This window comes from Symphodus melops (assembly GCF_947650265.1).
Source record: "Symphodus melops genome assembly, chromosome: 6".
Taxonomy (NCBI): Eukaryota; Metazoa; Chordata; class Actinopteri; order Labriformes; family Labridae; genus Symphodus; species Symphodus melops.
The window spans coordinates 8,653,887-8,669,183 of NC_136696.1; the positions used below are offsets into that span (position 1 = coordinate 8,653,887).

The following is a 15,297-nucleotide window of genomic DNA, read 5'->3' on the forward strand; positions in this document are numbered from 1 at the left end:
TTATTTAGACTACTGGCTAAATACTTTCAGTGACACACATCCTCCACTTCAAACAATCGAAACTAACCCTTTAACCTCTGGTCATTTCAAGCTCACAGGCTACTTTCATTTGATGCTGGCTGTTGGTTCAGATTTACCAAACAGACTAAAAAAATAAAAAAAAGAGTATACACTCTGCAAGAAATAAAGAGGTATCTGAAATGTTTTAATCATGTTTCAAAGGGCTCAGGGACATTTGAAACCACCAGGTGACTTGGCATGTAGTCGACCTTAAAACATGCAGAGCTGCTTCCCTGTTCCATGCGTTATACACAGATGTTTCCCTTTCTTTCAAAACATCTGCTTAAGTGGGCGTACAGTGCCTTGCGAAAGTATTCGGCCCCCTTGAACTTTTCGACCTTTTGCCACATTTCAGGCATCAACCATAAAGATATAAAACTGTAATTTTTTGTGAAGAATCAACAACAAGTGGGACACAATCATGAAGTGGAACGAAATGTATTGGATATTTCAAACTGTATTAACAAATAAAGAACTGAAAAATTGGGCGTGCAAAATTATTCAGCCCCTTTACTTTCAGTGCAGCAAACTCTCTCCAAAAGTTCAGTGAGGATCTCTGAATGATCCAATGTTGACCTAAATGACTAATGATGATAAATAGAATCCAACTGTGTGTAATCAAGTCTCCGTATAAATGCACCTGCTCTGTGATAGTCTCAGAGGTCAGTTTAAAGCGCAGAGAGCATCATGAAGAACAAGGAACACACCAGGCAGGTCTGAGATACTGTTGTGGAGAAGTTTAAAGCTGGATTTGGATACAAAAAGATTTCCCAAGCTTTAAACATCCCAAGGAGCACTGTACAAGCGATAATATTGAAATGGAAGGAGCATCACACCACTGCAAATCTACAAAGACCCGGCCGTCCCTCTAAACTTTCAGCTCATACAAGGAGAAAACTGATCAGAGATGCTGCCAAGAGGCCCATGATCACTCTGGATGAACTGCAGAAATGTACAGCTGCGGTGGGAGACTCTGTCCACAGGACAACAATCAGTTGTATACCGCACAACTCTGGCCTTTATGGAAGAGTGGCAAGAAGAAAGCCATTTCTTAAAGATATCCATAAAAAGTGATGTTTAAAGTTTGCCACAAGCCACCTGGGACACACACCAAACATGTGGAAGAAGGTGCTCTGGTCAGATGAAACCAAAAATGAACTTTTTGGCAACAATGCAAAACGTTATGTTTGGCGTAAACGCAACACAGCTCATCACCATGAACACACCATCCCCACTGTCAAACATGGTGGTGGCAGCATCATGGTTTGGGCCTGCTTTTCTTCAGCAGGGTCAGGGAAGCTGGTTAAAATTGATGGGAAGATGGATGGAGCCAAATACAGGACCATTCTGGAAGAAAACCTGATGGAGTCTGCAAAAGACCTGAGACTGGGACGGAGATTTGTCTTCCAACAAGACAATGATCCAAAACATAAAGCAAAATCTACAATGGAGTGGTTCACAAATAAACATATCCAGGTGTTAGAATGGCCAAGTCAAAGTCCAGACCTGAATCCTATCGAGAATCTGTGGAAACAACTGAAAACTGCTGTTCACAAACGCTGTCCATCCAACGTCACTGAGCTCGAGCTGTTTTGCAAGGAGGAATGGGCAAATATTCCAGTCTCTCAATGTGCAAAACTGATAGAGACATACCCCAAGCGACCTACAGCAGTAATCGCAGCAAAAGGTGGCACTATAAAGTATTAACTTAAGGGGGCTGAATAATTTTGCACGCCCAATTTTTCAGTTTTTTATTTGTTAAAAATGTTTGAAATATCCAATAAATTTTGTTTCACTTCATGATTGTGTCCCACTTGTTGTTGATTCTTCACAAAAAATTACAGTTTTAAATCTGTTTGAAGCCTGAAATGTGGCAAAAGGTCGAAAAGTTCAAGAGGGCCGAATACTTTCGCAAGGCACTGTAGCAACACTGGGAATGCATGTAGAAAGATGCTGGAATAATTCATGTCAGTCCATATTATCAAAATCAACTTTTCTGTATTCGTCTCCCTGAGGAGGAATTGGTCTTGGATACTGGAAAAATTGCTGCAGACAATACATGAAACAAACAAACACGTGCAAAACATTTAGCTTATCCCTGCTACAAATAACCCAAGCATCTGCTTACAGGTGTGGAATGGATATTCAGCCTGTCATGTCAGTCTGAAATGATTTCCATTTAAAGGGAAAGAGCAACATAAACACATTTGTTCATGTTGTATTTTTCAGTGTAAACTGTTTGTGACATGGATTTGATAATACTTTTACCTAACTGTACTAATTATCTGTTTATAAGATGTAGATGATAACATTACTTTTATTCCATAAATACAGGTTTTTATTTAGGTCTAATACGTTATAGCACCAATCAAACTGCATGAACAGTCCCCACTGCTGGCCTCTCAACACCTTGTGCATACTCTGTGATGTTCAGTCATGTCCTTCGAACCCGTTTGGCTCCTCTTTCTGTCTCTTCCCCCTCAGGCTCTTCTCTGTGGGATTCTTTGGAAAGTGAGGGTTTGGATGTCAGGGTTTGAACTATGTTAAGGGACCGTGTTGGCGGGGTGGGGGCTCCAGAGTCCAGATCAGCATGGGCTGCAGGGTTACATTCTGTTCTAGGGGTAATACTTGGGGACGCTTCTCCCTGACTGTGATCACAAGCTTCACTTTGTTGTTCTGTACAGCTGTTTCCAATCAATGTGCTCATTGAGGTCAGGTCTGCTCCACTATTGTTGGCCTGCATCTAAAACAAAGACACCGTGAAACATTAAAGGACTGGAAGGAATGATACAGCTTCCAATTCTATACACACATTCAAATCTGAATTATTGTCATTGTGACTCAATCATATAACTATTAATAATAACTGACTTTTAAAAAGGGTGCAGTGGTCTTGACAAATACTTCAGAAGCTCTAACCTCCCCCAAAACTCTTTTTTTCAGGGTAGGTGGTTAGGTCAAGGGGTCAATAGTAATTGGTAATTAAGGAGTGTGTACTTATATTTATTATCTATTTTAATTGTTTTGCATTGTGTGATTTTCTTCTGCTATCCTGCTTTGCTGCTCTAAATGTCTGTAAATGTCTCCGCTTGCAAGATGAATAAAAGATTATCTTATCTCATCTTACACCATTCATGAGCACAGCATCACTTGGGGTCGCAATTTGATCATTTGATCACCTGAATGTTTGAAAATTAACTTCACTGCCGTTTTAAGAATAGATTGGAGTACTTGTAGCAGACCTGTACGAATGCTGTTGCTTTGTATTTGGAGGTAATCAACACAACATCAGTAACACGTGGTCTAAAGTGTCTGAATAGAAGAGGAAACACACAAAAAAGCATTTTCTCACCCTCGGAGTGGAATCATCCCCTTCAGTCCTCTGGGTTGTTCTTCTCTTCCCATTTTTACCTAACAGCGGTTCAGACAAAGCAGATGTGTATGTTCAGTATAGATAAGTTAAGATGTGGTAAACATAAGTAAGTATGACGTTAAAACACTAAATCTCTGCCAAACGTGTGAACACATTAAAGCTAGTATCTTCTTTACTGGGGGAGTAGCGGCCCAGCTGGATGTTGAGCCAGATGTTTCTCCGTTGAGCCCAACCGCCTGGAGCATCCACTTCATACAGATGCTCCTGATGTTCCTCGGACTGCTGCAGGAACCTTCTGCAAACTGAACACACACACACACACACACACACACACACAAACACACACACACACACACACACAGCTCTATCAGTGGACTTTAAAGTTAGCTCTTTAAAAAAAAAAAAAAAAGGGACGGGAGGTTGGAGAAGAATCAGTCACTTTTTAAAGAGATGCTGACAGAATTCTGTGCCACAGCTGGACATACCATCTCATACACTTAGCTTACCTGCGACCATGCTGGATGATAATGGAGAGCTGATTCCCAGAAACTTCTCTGAGGGAAACGTGGAGCAGAAATCCTCGAGCATGTGGAGACCGAAGCCTCTTCTCCTGAAGCGCCTCCTCACCAGAATTGTGTCCAGGACGGGCAGCAGGTAGCAGCAACCGCTCCAGCTGTCACACAGGCTACCTGAAATAAGAGAAGAAGAAGAGTTACTGGACAGGATGACACTCCTCTTTGGAATCAGATAATGAACCCTTTTTTATAGTGATGAGCTAAATAATAAAGAGCTATAACATGAATGTATATATTGTTCTACCACATTGCGTTACAGGTTTGTCATTGTATTTCCTGCACTTAATAAGGAAGTTCCTAAAAGAACAGGATCATATTTGGACTTCTTGCACTTATCTAGCAGATGGTGCTGTTCGTGTCATGACAGCTCTACACGTCCGATCACGCCCCTCTGATGTCCAGCCCCGCCCACGTCTGCCCCCACTACAATACACGTGCGGAAGCCTGGGGGTTATTAGAGAAGAGGGAGTCCGCTCAGGACCCCAAAACGTTTTAAAAGGCTGAATCAGTGGCACATGGAGCATTTTTTGTTCAGTGGTTTCCAATATAAAAGTCAGTTTGAGGCTGTGTCAATAACAGATAGTCATTAACTTCTCTTTTATCTGTTGCAAGAGCCAAAACTAAGTAGTGAGGGAATTTTATCAGATATATGGGCAATCTGGGAAAAAATTCCTTACTAACCAATTTCTACACCAATGTGTTCCAAAAGGTGTCTAGTTACACATAAAAAAACCCATTTAATTTCAACTCCCCTAGGAAAATCCGTGAGAGCTGCTGAAATTTTGGACACTTGGAACCATTTTTTTGAAAAATTGACTTTTTTTTTTACATATGCCTTAAATAGCATGTGAGGGGTCAAATTAGGGTTTTTTTAGGATGCTGAATCCATTGCAAGCACTTATTTTGCACCAAGACCACTCCTTGGAAGAGAAATGGCCATGCACTCTTTTACATGTGAATGATTTTTTTTGCATCGTTTGCTGCACGATGCCAAATGTCTCAGAAGTCAAGGTGAGAGTCATCTCCAGACTTTTCATCAGCATGGATACAGTTCTTGCATGTAATGCCTTTACAATTTCCGCAAGCCGAGACACACTTAAAAACTTGGTACAGAAACAGCCATGTCTGCTTTTCCTGTGCTTTTGAAAACCCTTTGTTTCAGAGAAAATAAATGTTGCTTGTTGCTTGTAAATCACAGGGTAGGGGAAAGTGGGGTAAATTGAGCCAGTTTTTATGTATGTTCAATAAAAACATCTAATTTAATTTGGGATGTTGTTTATCAATAGAAAATATAAGAATGCATCTATGATAAAGAGCCATGAAAATATAAAGTCAGAAAAACAGCTGATATGTCAGGCAGATATACAGCTTTAACAAAACAGCCATTATAACTTCATTACAGAAATGTTACTTTAACAATCGAAAAAAAGTTTCAGAATGTAAGGTTCATAGTTGCCTAGCAACAGGGGGTCGATCAACTTACTCCACTCTCCCTAGCTTCATAGGTTTATTCATATGGTCATGGACAGACATAGATTCGACACATCGGCCTATCAAACAATATTCACTGGTCAATAAGATAATGCAAGACGATTTTTACCTCTGATATGTAAGTATTACTTACTTATTATCACAACTGTAAATATTCCATGTCATTAAATTGATAAATACTATATAAGGAGTGTACTGTCAACAAACTAGCTTATAGCTAGCTAACACTAGGTAGCGAGGTTAGTTAGCTAACATCCTCCAAGTGCATCTGATTACATTTTGCTTACTTGAATGTTAGCTGACTGCCTCATGCCAACTTTAGCTAGCTATTTTCAGTGGTTTGTTTTGGTTTCTCAAGGTCTTTTTGCAGTAACTGTAAATCTGACCCCCAATTTGCATTTTTTTTTTTTTTTTAAAGATTTATTTTTGGCGTTTTTATGCCTTTATTATAGAGGGAGGAAGGTGGATAGAGTTGGAAAGGGGGAGAGAGTGGGGAGAGACATGCGGGAGGTGTGCCACAGGCCGGACGCGAACCCGGGCCGCCCGTGCGCGAGGACTGAGCCTCAATACGTGGGATCGCGCGCACTGCCGCTGCGCCACCGGCGACCCCCCCAATTTGCTTTTAAACACATCATAGGATATTTGTACAAATGACAATGGATGACGTTCATGTTGCAAGAATGATTACAGATTTGAAAAAAATTAAGATGCTATCTTTTTTCTTTGTAGGGCATTACAGACTAGCATTATGGATGTCAATGTTAAACCTCCCAAACTATGTTGGGATATGCGGAAGCAATTGAAAATGCTAAACTTTTGGAGCGCATGAAAGAAAGGAGGAAGTTGGAAGAATGACATACCACAAAGAGTGTAAGCGTGATTTGTACAACAAGGCTGTCCAGGTCATCACAAAGTCAACTCGAACAGCAGAGGTGGAGAAAGAGTCGGCACAGGCAAAGAGACGGTGTATTTCCTCTGGATATAGTGTGTCTGCTGCATGCAGTTCTAAAAGTTCACATTTAGTTCAGCTTTTGTACAAGAATGTATGCATTCTTTGCAAACAGCCCACTCATATCTTCCCAAAAAAATCCAGAAATTGCTAGAAAAAGATGGAGTCCCTGACAATTTGACTGCAGATGGATTGAAGACAAGCTTGCTGAAAACAGCACATATGCACAAAGACGAATGGGGCACTGAAGTCATTGGCCGCCTAGAAGGGATCAATGACTTGGTAGCACAGGAAACCTTGTATCATTTGCACTGCAAAGTACTTGTCGAGACGAGTGGTCATTACACCAAGACAAAAGATGTGGGAAGAAAAACTGATGAGGAGCGAGAGGCTGTGTTTCATGAGCTCTGTGAATGGTTAGACCGAGAACTCGAGCATGGGGTTATGACACTTGACCAAGTCCACATAAAAATGCAGCAGTTTGATTAGTCACCGGATAAGAGTCTCTCATATTCAAAAAAGTGGCTGAAGAAGAGGCTTCTAGAGAAATACCAGGACACACTGTATTTCACATCACAGCAGAGGAGTGAAGATGTTCTCTGTTTCAAAGATAAGACCAGCAATATCCTTCGAGAGCATCATGTTAACATTAAGTTTGGAAATGAAAAGATGTTGTTGAGACCGATAGTGAAGACAGATGAAAGAGTAGCCATTTGGGGACAGAAGTTCATAAAGGCCTTTCGGCCTCGGTCAGGGGTATTGCCGTACCAGATGGGGCTTGCCATACAACTGGATCATAGATTTGGGTCAAAGTGGATGCTCAACAAGTTACACCGGTTGGGATACACAGAGTCTTACACAGAAATACAAAATTACAAATACTGCTTCCTCAATGACAAGAATGGAATGGGCATCTCTAATGCTTCTGGTACTCTTGGTACCATTGTTGAAGAAACAATCAGTTAGATGAGGAGATTGAGGTTGACATCCAACTTGAGGATCAATTAGTTATGACAGCTGGTGAGAGTGAAATACAGAGTTACCATCAGACAAACAACATTGATGTTGGGGATACAAGCTCAAACTCCTCAGTCACTCAGTCTGTTGGAGACAATATCGATTTGAACATTGTTTCAATTTATGGGAACACTCCCTTTCATTCTATGGGTATGATTAAAGTCACCTCTCCAGCACCACCATTTGCAGATGATCAGATGACAGCAGCTGTCAGCAGGGTGAAGATGAAGGCACTCGACAAGGCTAAGATTCTTAAGTCAGCTGAAGTGAAGATTCTTCCATTCACCAACAGGAAACAGACGGGTATAAACTCCATCATGTTTCTTCCAATGGCTGAACTCTTCACCTCCATGACACAAGACCAGCCACTCCTCTCTCCAGGAGACATGCTCTGGGCAGCAGGATGGGTGTTAAAAGCCCAAGCTCCTGAGTTCCAGCACTCGAGCTGGAATGGCTGGATGAAAAGAATCCATGCTGATGATGTCAAGCAGAGCACACAGGTCAACTTCCTCTCAGCCATCGAAGGTGACCCTAATGACCCCAGGACTAGCTTCACCACCCTCAAAGAGTGCATGCGTCTCTCAAGGGAAAACATCACCATAGTAACCTTCGATCTACCCATCTGCCATCTGGCAGTGGATATCATAAAGCAGAGGAATCTACCCATCATTCCAAGGTTGGGTGGGTTTCACCTCCTAAAATCCTACCTCGGGTCTTTGGGTAGTATCATGGGTGATTCTGGACTACTAGAGTTGGTCCAGCTGATCTATCCAGAAAGTACAACGGCCACCAACATCCTAAATGGACGGGGTTTTGAAAAGGCAATCCGCGCTCACCTCCTGATAGATGCAGCAATCTATCAGCATGTCATGAAACATGCCTTCAGTGAGGATGAGCTTGGTGAAATGAGCCAGACACACAGGCCCAATAGTTGCAGTCTTTAAAGAGAGGTTTGAAAGAATATTCAAAAAACTTGCAGAGGGAGGAAGAACGCCTGCACTCTGGGTGCAGTACCACTGCATGGTTGATCATCAAGATCTTCATCGAAACTGAGCGGCTTGCAGACCACGATGGGCACCTGTCCTGCATTGCCACCAGAATGCTGGACATATTTTCCGCTGCGGGGCATCATCACTACGCCAAGGGCGTGCGGCTCTATTGTCAGCTCATGAAGCATTTCAAAACTGTATCTGGTTACAAGGAGACCTTAGAAAGTATTACTGCCCACGGGAACCATGTTGTCCGTTACTCTTGCCATGATTGGTCTGGCACCTGGTGCAACATCTGTATCGAGCAAACACTGATGAAGGTGGCCAAAACAGGTGGTGGGTTGAGCAGAGGGAGGATGAGAAATATTGACTCAGGCCACAAGTGCTGGGTACAGACCCTCAACCATTTCTCCGATGTCAACCGGCGCATGGAGGAAGGTGTCAAGAAACATGATCCACTCCATAAAGACCTTTCCAGAACGATGATGAAGCGAGATGCTGAAGCAGTAGAACTTACCCTCAAATGGTTTGAGGAGAACAACTCATTTGACCATGATCGAGACAAGCACTCGCTTGTGTCCTTCTCAACAGGATTTACGAGCACTGCGGGTGACAAAGTCAATGCTGAGAGAGCAGCTGAAGTTGGGAGGGAGATGCAGATAAAGCTGGATGGACAGTCAGTGACATCAACCATGGAAGTAAAGTTCAAGTACAGGCCCTGTCATCGCTCAGAAAGATTCCCAAGGTCAATGACAAGAAAATTTACCTCAAGTTGTTATCCCAACGGGACATGACAGTTGAGACAAGCTTAGAGTATGAGCTGACTCCATTCCCTCATTATTCAACAACAAAGATCAAAAAATGAACAAGGCGAACAAAGCAGGCTTTTCCAAGACAAGTCTGAAAGACTTGACCGATCTGCTTGATCTCACAGACCAACCCTGCTCCAGTCTGGTGGTTGATGGAGGATGGCTACTCTACATGGTAAAGTGGAAACAAGGTCAGACTTGGCAGGAGATTGCAGACAGTTACCTGAGGTACGTGCAGTGTCTTGGCAGTCGCTCCCAGAAGATCATTGTGGTCTTTGATGGCTATAGAAGCTCACCAAAAGATCATGACCACATCCGGCATACCAAGAACTCCTGTTGTGATCTACAGATTCGACCAGATATGATACATTTGACACCACTGAAAAAGTTTTTGGACAACATTCAAAACAAGTGTGAGCTTGTCCATCTCCTCTCTTCAATGTTCTGGAGACATAAGATCACTGTGGAGCAGTGTGACAATGAAGCTGACACTTTAATTGTGAGAGCAGCACTGGCTGCTGCTAAAGATTGCTCTTTTGAGGTTAGTAAAACATTTTATGACAATGTTACATTAATTACATCAATGCAAATTATGCGGATGATATTTTGCTATGCTGTGCTGTATTTTGTTTGGCACATTGGTAAGTAAATGTTTTTATCCTCAGAAAGGACGAGCATTAGCACCGTAAAATAACTTCACGATTGTACAGATTTTTTGCAGTGGAAGATGCTCTTCACATATCTTGTTCTATTTCCAGGTGCGGGCGGAAGATGCAGACGTGCTCGTAATGTTGGTACACCATAGCTCAAGCACCAATTATCCACTGTCATTAACAACGTCAAAGGGCTTTTATGATGTGAGGAAGATCAGAGAAGCTCTCTCAGAAAGACAGAGACGCTACCTGCTCTTTTGTCATGCTTTCACTGGTTGTGACACAGTTTCTGCAATCGGGGGCAACGGGAAATCAACTCTCTTTGGCAAGTTTTGTGCAGGAGACATTGATGAACACATGGACATCTTCCTTGATTTGCAAGCTACTACGGAGGCAGTAATCAGGGCTGGTATAATGATCTTCCAGCACATACAGTATATAATGCACCAGGAAGTACTTTAGGTGCAATTCGGTATAGCATGTTCTCACAGAAGGCAGCAGCTGGGCTGATTAAACCAGAAACTCTTCCTCCAACAGAGGGTGCAGCTGCTCAGCATTCTCTCCGTGCCTATCTCCAAACCCAGGATTGGATGCTTCTGAAGAGCATGTCTTTTTACCTGAGTGACTATGGATGGATGTTAGGAGTTCATGGTTATGAGCCAGTTCCAACACTAGACCCTATGGCTCCGGAGGATCTACTCCAGTTCACAAGCTGCAACTGTAATGGAGATTTCAGCAACCAGCGGTGCAGCTGCAAGAAGAATGGTGTCAAATGTGTCTCGGCTTGCGGAAATTGTAAAGGCATTACATGCAAGAACTGTATCCATGCTGATGAAGAGTCTGGAGATGACTCTCACCTTGACTTCTGAGACATTTGACATCGTGCAGCAGTGCAACAGTGTAATATTCAAGATACTGAAATAAAAAAAATCGTTCACATGTAAAAGAGTGCATGGCCATTTCTCTTCCAAGGAGTGGTCTTGGTGCAAAATAAATGGTTGCAATGGATTCAGCATCCTAAAAAAAACCCTAATTTGACCCCTCACATGCTATTTAAGGCATATGTAAAAAAAAAAGAGTCAATTTTTCAAAAAAATGGTTCCAAGTGTCCAAAATTTCAGCAGCTCTCACGGATTTTCCTAGGGGAGTTAAAATTAAACGTTTTTCATGTGTAACTAGACAATTTTAGGAACACATTGGTGTTTTATAATGTTCTCAAGTTGTGACATCACAAGTTGGACTGTAGATTAAAAAAAAAAAAAAACTCCCGTCCGCTGCTATCTCCACCTATGGACTCCAACTTCAGACAAGAGCAAATGTTTGCGCAGGTCCACCATTTTTATTCTCGCTACAGAGGAGTGAGAGTCTACTGGGAATATTTGGGGGGGGGGGGGGGGGGTTATTGTGTTTAATGAGACACACACACCTAAATGGAGCCTTCTGAGAGAGCTGGTTTCTACAGGGTCACAAACCCAGTGTGGTATAACACATTCATGTTATATTTGGACGACAGCACAAATGTTACATTAAGACCAGTGGACTGTTTGAAAAGGTGGACAATAAACGATGTACACTTTAAGTGTAAGACCTCCTGTAAGTAGATTCAGTTGGAGGATTCAGGTGTGTTGTTTTGCTTTAAATACTAAAACAAAGAGAGGATTTCATTCGGAACATTGTAAGGGGAAAAAACTAAACATGCTCTTCGGCCTCCTCGCTTCCCTTAATGTATATAATTAAATCACCTTCAGGTGTGTTTATGAAAATGATAAATTGTTTGTTACAAATAATAAACGCTGAAGTAATTCACTCCAAAGTTGAAGTTTTGTAGTGTGCTGTTTAGAATCAACAGGAGACAAATCCGACCTCATGAGGAAACAATGTTAAAATCTCCCTCTATACTAAAGCTTTCCTCTCCCTCGGTCTCACTTTCTGCCCTCGTGTTTGACCCTTGTGTTTGACCCTTGTGTTTGACCTTTGTGTTTGACTGTGTAGAAGCCGACTGCCTGGCCGTCCCTCCACAGCAGATTGCAGCTCTCTGTGCGAGGGTGCAGGGAGAACAGCACCTCCTCCTGTGAGGACCTCTCCACCACCTGACTGAGCAGGAACATGATCACCCTCTCCACAATCGACTCCACCTGTGGAAAACATAGCGGCCTGAGAAAGCTTACCAGGGTTGATGAAAGAAATCAAAACAACGGAGCAAAGAAGCACACAGTGTTGATAAAAAGAAAAAGAATGACTAAAGGAAGGGTTTTTCTTTGATATGAATTAAATGACACTCTTCTCTACTTGGTCGTGCATCCCGCCATCATTTCTCCCTCAGACAGGAAAGCTCTGTATTTCTTTCTCTGTATCTGAAAAGTAGCCTCGTCGTCATCGGAGGCTGCTGTAGTTAGAAGGGGTGAAACTACATCGCTAGTTTCTCTTAAAGAAATCTCAGAATCCGTTGAGGAAACGACCGTATGTTGTTGGAGACAGACTGTACTGTAAATAGAGCGCCCTAGCTTCAGTGGCAGAGGCCTGCAGTGCTGTGCATTCTGGGAGTTGTTGTCTTTCGTCCACGTGAGCCAAAAAGAAACGTTCTGCCTTTTTCTCGATCAAGAAGGCACCAACTTCAAAAACAGACTTCATGTTACTTCTACATGTACGACCCAGAGTCCATACAGACTCATGTTTCAACGGGTGAAGTGTCCCTTTAAGCGATATGATCTACATTCAGCTGTATTCAGACCAATGACCGAAACCTCAAATGTGATATTGACAAGCCTAATTGATTCCGCTCCACCAAACGTTCCAATGCAGAGAACTTTTCTAAGACCTCTGCATTTATCATTGTATTCTTTCATGTACAAACTATGGCTTAAAGTTGTGTTCACTCTTGTGCAAGAAGGAAGTGGCTGAACCTGTGAGACGATATGATAAGGTTAGAAAAAAGATGAACCTAGCTGAAGAGCAGAATCAGAGCTGCAGTGGTTGCACATGTAGTTTTTGCATTCACAGGAATACAGAAAAGACTATCGTGCTCACAGTGCACATAAAATAAAATAAAATAACCTAAACATGTTTTGGGAAGCACTCAGGCCCTGAAGCAAAACAAGAGAAGCAGGTTGAACCTGAGTGTCAGCCAAACATGCTGAAGAGGATTCTGTTGTGATTCTGTGTCCCTATTTCCTGATATTCAATAAGCTAAATGATGACAAAAACAAGTTCAGTCTGTTCATCACTGTGTTAATACTAAAATACAAGCAGATATAAGAAAAAAACACCTTTACCAAAATCAAGCCTCTTCTTGATTTGCTGGAGGTTTGTAAGACGTCGTCCACACACCACCATCTCTCATGCAGGTATAAAGCCACCACTGGAAAAGAAAAGCAGAGCGTGTAAGTCTCCGTCTCGTGTGTCTTCTTTGTGTGGCATTGGGATTTCTTCCAAACCTTGAGTTGGATCATTAGGACGGTGAAGCGCCAACAGTGTACAGTGAGGTGGGTCAACTTCAAACAGATGCAACCGCCTTACATTTTTGACTGTTATGGCTACCTGAGCAGACAGGAAGAAAACTTCATGCACGTCATCCATACCCCGCACTTGAACAAACACCTGGCACTCTCCTCTATAACGTGTTGTTTTGTCTCATCTGAAGCAAACACACAGCCACGGTCTATATATTCACAAGACAACAGAAGCAACAGCGATCAAAAGGATGATGTAATAAGAGCCTAAATGGCCTACCTTTGTTTTCTCTGACAACTGGAACCACTCATCCTGTCTCATTCCTGACTCCAAAGAGGAGATTAACTGTTCGGATGCTGATGTCAGCTCAGCGTCTTTCACAGCTGGAAGGTCTACAGGATACATGTCCTGATTGAAAGACAGACATTTACACCTGATGACTGAAATCATTATTTAAGTTTGTGTCTTGATTTTATGAATGACATTAGAGTGCTTTGTTTTCAGGGTTGACATGTAAAATAAAAAAATACAAAGCATGTTGTGCTTTCGCAGACCAGGATGAGAATTAAAGCACTTTAGATTTACATTGTCACATTGATTGTACCAACACACAAACAAAAGTCCAACGCATGGTATTATGATCTTTACACAGAGGAAGCAGATCTATCTATCTATCTATCTATCTATCTATCTATCTAGTAGGGACACAAAGAGCTCAGGAGGGGACAGTTTGCATGTTGGTGGCATGTTCAATTACATAACAATGGAAAGTTAAATACATAGGCTACTTGAATTCAATAGCTGTTTATCGTCTAATGTCAGTGGTTTTGTGTAGATTTAACACTGAAGTTAAATGTAGGCCTATCTGTGGTTTCTATGGGTTATCCTCATATTGACAACAGCTGAGCGGAAGTCTTGATGACTCTTTTTTATTATTATTAAACTATTACAGACATAGACTAACTGTACGAGTGTATCCTATAATAAAAATAAAAACACTTTTTCGAGGACCTGTCCCCTTTAAAAACACGTTAACTTATTAAATTACAACCACTGAAGTCCCAGTAACACTGTCACTTTAAACTTAAACACTTGAAACACCGGCAGCATTAATAACACCTAAAATAGCCTCGTTGCTAATTTAGCAATGCTAATATCGTGTAAGTAAGCCTACCATAGTCTGGGAATGCATTTCTATCCATAAACATAAGCATACAATGTCGGACATTACTTACTGTACGTTTCAGGAGGTGAAACAGCTGAGTCACGGACGCTGACAGGAAAATCTTCCACCTGTGACCATTGAATAACAACACCTTCTTTTTTTTCCCCTTATAGCGCCACCTCCTGACAAAACAGATACATTACACCTTTCGCGCTGTTTTAATCTCTGTTAAGTGCACCAGTATTAGCTAAAGCATGTCCGGAGACATGTGAGGTTGACTTCAAATTAATACAAAACAATAGCACTAAAAAGTAAACGGACTTTATGGCACAACAAGGTAGTCGATGGTCAAATTATTTCTTCAAAAAATGACACACATCAATGAAATATTCTGTGAAATAGGATAGGACATTAAGCCTGTAGCCTAAGGCTATGTCTTGGCACAAAGCATTTTAATGACATTAAATAACCAAATTAATCAGGATAAATAATCACTTCTGCTTTGTCCTGAATGTCCTTAATAAGATTTTTGAACTGAACAAGACTTTTATTCATACTGTATTCTAATTAGATGCTTTAATTTACCTTGAGCCAAAGCAGTAGAAACAAGTGACTTATCTTTTACACCTCAGTCAGAACTTTTGCTTGAGAACTGAAAGCGAGCAGCTGTCACTGACTAATCAGTGTGAGAATACTAAAGCCTTTTTAAAATGACAATAGTAATCTTTAAAAAAATATTGGGAATATACGCGTATAACATATCAGT

At 41.6% G+C, this 15,297-nt stretch overlaps 1 protein-coding gene across 4 annotated transcripts; it reads right to left on the bottom strand.

Annotated features, from left to right (window-relative positions):
- Positions 1-1,977: 1,977 nt before the first annotated feature.
- On the bottom strand, positions 1,978-15,200 carry fam169b (family with sequence similarity 169 member B). 4 transcript variants are annotated; one of them, XM_079346504.1, is made up of 10 exons: positions 15,117-15,200; positions 14,602-14,659; positions 13,646-13,774; positions 13,351-13,453; positions 13,189-13,274; positions 11,889-12,051; positions 3,940-4,122; positions 3,610-3,735; positions 3,413-3,471; positions 1,978-2,803 (listed from the first exon to the last, which is right to left on the bottom strand). In XM_079346504.1, the coding sequence occupies exons 3-10, from the start codon at positions 13,769-13,771 to the stop codon at positions 2,495-2,497; spliced, it is 1,155 nt and encodes a 384-aa protein (XP_079202630.1). In that variant the 5' UTR covers positions 13,772-13,774; positions 14,602-14,659; positions 15,117-15,200; the 3' UTR covers positions 1,978-2,494. The 4 variants fall into 4 exon arrangements, with proteins under 4 accessions (XP_079202630.1, XP_079202629.1, XP_079202628.1 ...); XM_079346503.1 differs by having other exon boundaries at positions 14,602-14,713; positions 15,117-15,158; XM_079346502.1 differs by lacking the exon at positions 15,117-15,200 and having other exon boundaries at positions 14,602-15,085.
- Positions 15,201-15,297: the final 97 nt, after the last annotated feature.